Source organism: Cryptomeria japonica, chromosome 5 (genome assembly GCF_030272615.1).
Source record: "Cryptomeria japonica chromosome 5, Sugi_1.0, whole genome shotgun sequence".
Lineage (NCBI taxonomy): Eukaryota > Viridiplantae > Streptophyta > Pinopsida > Cupressales > Cupressaceae > Cryptomeria > Cryptomeria japonica.
The window spans coordinates 343,493,175-343,498,331 of record NC_081409.1 but is presented as its reverse complement, the minus strand read 5'-3'; the positions used below and the strand labels follow the sequence as shown (position 1 = coordinate 343,498,331).

Below are 5,157 nucleotides of genomic sequence, written 5' to 3'. Positions count from 1 at the left end.
TACATCTCATCCCAGCTCACATGGCTTCGACGGATCTCTAGTTCCTCATAATCAAAGACAACACAAAGAATCCACATTGCCACCCTCACTGTCATATACAACCATCTCTCCATGAATAAAAATCTACAAAATTTGGTAGACATCTTCAAGTATGAAAAACATCTCACCCTTTGGTAGGTGGAAAGTATAGTGCTCAATGTACAGTATCTCAGATAAAGTAGATAACAAACTAAGGTTCACCCAAATCTTGAGCATAAAGGTCACATGCCATAAGCCTGTTATTGATAGATCAAACTCTAAGTTTGTGTAAATCTCTCCCAAGAATCTAAAGGTGCTAGATCATACTATAATCACAAAATGCAATCGCATCAGTGTCAAGTTTTGTTAGCTTTATCTTGTGACTTCATCAACTTCATTAGTCACTGCATAGTCTCTTTGGGGTAATCAATTGATTTCATCATTCCAACTATCTATCCTACTAGCAACTTCTATTTGTCACATTGACAACATTTTTTGCCCCTACTTTGACTATATACGTGCTAATGTTTATAACATATGTGCTAGAATTACAAAAGCACACTTTGACATTGCCAAAACACATTAAAACACATATATGCATCACTTCTTCATGCATATGTGCAAAAAAAACATGTATACAATTATATGTTGCACATACTTGTGACACATACGCGTCACTGTTTGACAAAAACGTGCCTTTAAAGACCCTATACATTTTTTTTACATAAACACACTTATACATGACATAGACACACTTCTAGGAAGCAAAAACATGTTTTAAACATAAATGCACTAAAACCTAACCTATACGTGCTAAGAATTGATACATGCCTTTTTGACATTTCCCCTACTACCACATTTCTTAGACCCATTAATGATGCCATAAATGCACAAAATGATAAAAGTGAGAATGTACTTATTGGCTCCCCGTAGTCCTCTAGCCCCTCATGCCTCCGAACCCGCTTAAATCTATGGAATCTCTCTACCATATCTCTGCTATTATGCTTGCTAACTCGCCTTCACTTTGTGCCTTGATCAATGAAAGCAATGGATGCAATTAAGGTGCTCCTTATCCAAAACTCCTATTTATAGGTGTGGTAACCCTAAGTGCATGTGGTGAGCTCTCGTGGTCGTCGTGACCCCTCGAGCCTTCCTTTTCACTGGTCCTTCTCCTTTTTCACCCACCTATCCTCTTTCTTAGCCTATCTTAGCCCTTTTCCTTATCAAGAAAACGTCTGAATTTTTTCTCGATTTTTCACCCAATTTGTCAAGGGGGCACGTCATATTCTTTACCGGGAGCAATTTGTTGTATCAGTTTATTAGTTTTCTTTGAAACAATGCAACAAGCTACAATTACTCAAACAGGAGCAAAATGTACACTTAAAATTATTCTAGCCGAATTAAATAAATATTTAATTTATTTAATTGGCTGCACCTCCTCTTTCAATTAAATAATTTTTTATTTATTTAACTTATTCATTAACTTTTTCCCTCCATGAGAAGTGTCATTTATCTTTTCATTTACTTTTGACCACCTCCATAATATTTTCCTATTTTCTATACCTACCCTCTAATTTGAGTCGACTATTTATCCCTCCATCTCTTAATCGTACTGTTCCATTTCTAAGGTGCTCTGTATAAAAGAGAACTCATCCCCTCTCTTTTTATAAGAATAAAGTGATCAAGTATCCAAACTCTATCAAATTACATAGTCAACCACCATCCATTATTTATTGAGCTCTTGTGCAACCATAAAAATATGAGAGCAACTACATTAAGCAAGATCAATCGAGATAGGAAGACAATGACGACAAGCCTTTGGAGCATGTGAATGGTATAAGCTCTTTATTTGATGTTTTTGTATTATCTTATGTTCTTCATTGGTTTTATATTGGATTCTACTATAGGACTAGGATTTTAGTCATTGATTCTCTTAGGTTTTACAATAATATCAGTTTCCAAATCTAACATAAATTGTATGCATTGATGGAGCCAACTTAGTTACTATTATTTATCAATCCTACACAATATACGTTGTCATATGATGGAATTTTCTTATTAAGCATGATAGACAATATTTAGTGTGAATGAACTAGAATTTGTACGTTTTAGGTGTTCAAGACATTATCATAGAAATAGGACAGCATCATGGAAAAGAAGATCCAGATCACATCCACATTGATTTCCTTTAACACAACAATAAGATCAATGTACAAAAATTGTATATACATTTTGTAATTTTTAATTTCATTAAAAAAAAACATTTTTCTATCCCTTCTTTTTAATTAAGACTTTTTAATTATGTTAATGCCTCAATACCCTTTACTTGATGTATTTTATATATTAAATACAATAACAAGAATCCCACTCTATTAATTATATAAAACTATATAAATTGTATTGAAAAGGAGAAACCCATGCCAAAGGTTCTTTTATTTCCTATCAATTTTCTATAAAAAATGAGCATTAAGTGTTAGAGTTAGAGACGTCTCCAAAATCGGACACTTGTTTTTTGACAAATTGAAAAGAAATTATATTTCCCACAAAACCACATTAATTATGAGAATGTTAACTTTAAAATTTTGGTCATGTGTAACGTTGATAGAAGTAAACCCAAAAAACTCAAGCGATGCCTTGGCCCTATAAAAACAAGAAGAAAAAGAAAATCTCAATAACATGTGCATCTGTTGAAACGACTGTGGAATCAACGATGAAAGTAAGAGAAATTATTTCCCACCTGTTTTCAAGAATTCAAAGAACTGTAATCGAATTGACAGAAAAAATATGGTCATTAACAGGAGCCTTCACGCTACTTCAGAGTATTCTTCCCAAGGAGGTTACATCAATCTTGACCAAATTCTTCTTATACAGAGTTGGATCATATTTCAATCTCTACAGTGAGATGAAGATTGAGGAACTCAGTAAATCAAATGAATATTGTTTAAACTCTTTGTATTTGATGGCAGAAGAATATGTGGGAAACCTAGACAGCATCACCGGGGCTCGAAGATTATGCTTGAGTGACATTTCATTTAGCAACTCAGATAGTGTGAGGATAAGCCCAGAGGATGGTGAAGTAATTTGGGACTGCTTTCAGGGAGTCACTGTATGGTGGACCATGTCCAAGACCAAAACCTTTTTTAGGGAGCGCAATCCGGTCGAGTCTCAAATTCTCACGGTTAGAGCCAAGAATCCAAGCAGAGATTTTTTTCATGCTTATTTTTCACACATTGAAAGAAGTTCAACCAACTATAAGAAAACAGATAATGATCTTATAATCTCACAGAATAACAAGCAATGGTGGTCGTCGATTCGTTTCACTCATCCTTCCACATTTGAAACCCTCGCCCTCGACCCAAAAATTAAACAAATCATTCTCTCAGATCTTAACCGCTTTAAATCAAATAAAGAATTTTATCAACGCATTGGGCGTTCATGGAAACGGGGGTATGTCCTTTATGGGCCTCCTGGAACGGGAAAAACGAGCCTTGTTGCAGCAATTGCTAAGTATATGAAATATGATATTTTCGAGCTTAAGCTCTCCAAGGTGAAAGACAATAGTGAGCTCCGTCAGCTTTTAGGGAAAACGTGGAACCACTCCGTTATTGTTATTGAGGATATCGATTGGTGTCCTAATTTAACTCAGAGGGGTGGTAAAATGGAGAGGTACAGTGAGAATAATGTTTCGCTTTCTGGTTTGCTCAATGCATTAGATGGACTTCAGTCTTGTGTCGCAGAGGAGCGTATTTTTATCTTGACTACAAATAATAAGGATATGCTGGATTCTGCGCTTCTGAGACCTGGTAGGATGGATTTGCACATACTTTTATCGTTCTGCACTTTTCCTGCGTTTAAAACTCTTGCGAAAAATTATTTGAAGGTTGAGAATCATGAGTTGTTTTCTTCTGTGAAAGAGAGAATTGAATCTGGGGCTGAAATGACTCCTGCGGAAATCATTCAACTTATGGCTAATAAAGAAAAAGATCCTCATGAAGCACTGGGTGCTGTTATTTGTGCCCTTGATGCAAGGTTAAACAAGAAGGAAAAAACTCTGTTGGGAAAAACATCAACTTTGTGAAGTCAAACTTGTTTCCAAAATTGAATTCATATTAACGCAGGGCAACACTGCATGCAATTTTATATACAGTGACATTAAAATTTCCTTTCAGAGCTACTGTTTGTGATTAGAGGAATTTCTTTTTAACCTTTCATTATTATGACATCCTATGTTATGATTTGGAGATAAACAATTTAGTCCTTTGACATGCATTCTCATATCATTGTCACTACACCATGAGATGAGAAGATAAACAATGTAGTCCACATGACATGCATTGTGATCTCACCACTTGTTGCAAATATACAACATAATATACATACATGTTTTCCAATATTTTGAATGCACCTTATGATACAACAACAAAAAAAATAAGGCTAACAGGAAGAACTCTTAAGCATTAATCCATATTCTAATAGTTATTCTATAAGAGAATATTTTTGAAAATAGATGGTGAAAATAAAATCATGGTTTCTTAGAAGTCTCCATAAGAAGATTACCAAGATAGTTATATGTTTTAAAATTGCAAACTTTGAAGAGAGTTTTAGAATTCAAATATGCAATAAGGTCAATGGTTAATTACTATATAAGGATAAATGATGTGCTCAATATGATACCTATTCTTAGAAAAAAATTCGACAAATAAAGTAGAATCATATTGCAATAATCACTAAGCAAAGAAAATATTTGACAACTCAAGCTAGATCATTTAATTTGATCTCTTATGTCTTTTGAAGAAGGATTGAAAAACAAATTTGGAGAGACTAATGATAATTTTTTATTTTTAAAATTAAAGATCTTCAAATGAAGGTTCCACCAATCACAAACAAGTCACGCACATGAATCAAAATTATTTACAAAGAAATAGAGGAAGAGGTACATTTGATAAGATAAATATTATATTTTATAGATTGCAATAGTTTTGTTATCTTCAAAAGGTAATGCTAATTGAAAGAAGGTAATGATAGAAAAAATGATAGTTATGGTTGGAAGCATTAGGAGGCTTCACCAGAAAAAAAATATTACTTTATTAAATGTATTCAAGTTGTTCTTAGCACATGTCATAAAACAATGAGCTATTT

General features: G+C 33.8%; 1 protein-coding gene across 1 annotated transcript; it reads left to right on the top strand.

Moving 5' to 3' along the window:
- Nucleotides 1-2,728: 2,728 nt before the first annotated feature.
- LOC131035344 (AAA-ATPase At4g25835-like) lies at nt 2,729-4,096 on the top strand. Its single transcript, XM_057967023.2, has one exon. The coding sequence runs from the start codon at nt 2,729-2,731 to the stop codon at nt 4,094-4,096; it is 1,368 nt and encodes a 455-aa protein (XP_057823006.2).
- Nucleotides 4,097-5,157: the final 1,061 nt, after the last annotated feature.

Excerpts from the sequence above, each read along its gene's own strand:
- LOC131035344 (XM_057967023.2), top strand. The coding sequence starts at position 2,729 with ATGAAAGTAAGAGAAATTATTTCCCACCTGTTTTCAAGAATTCAAAGA.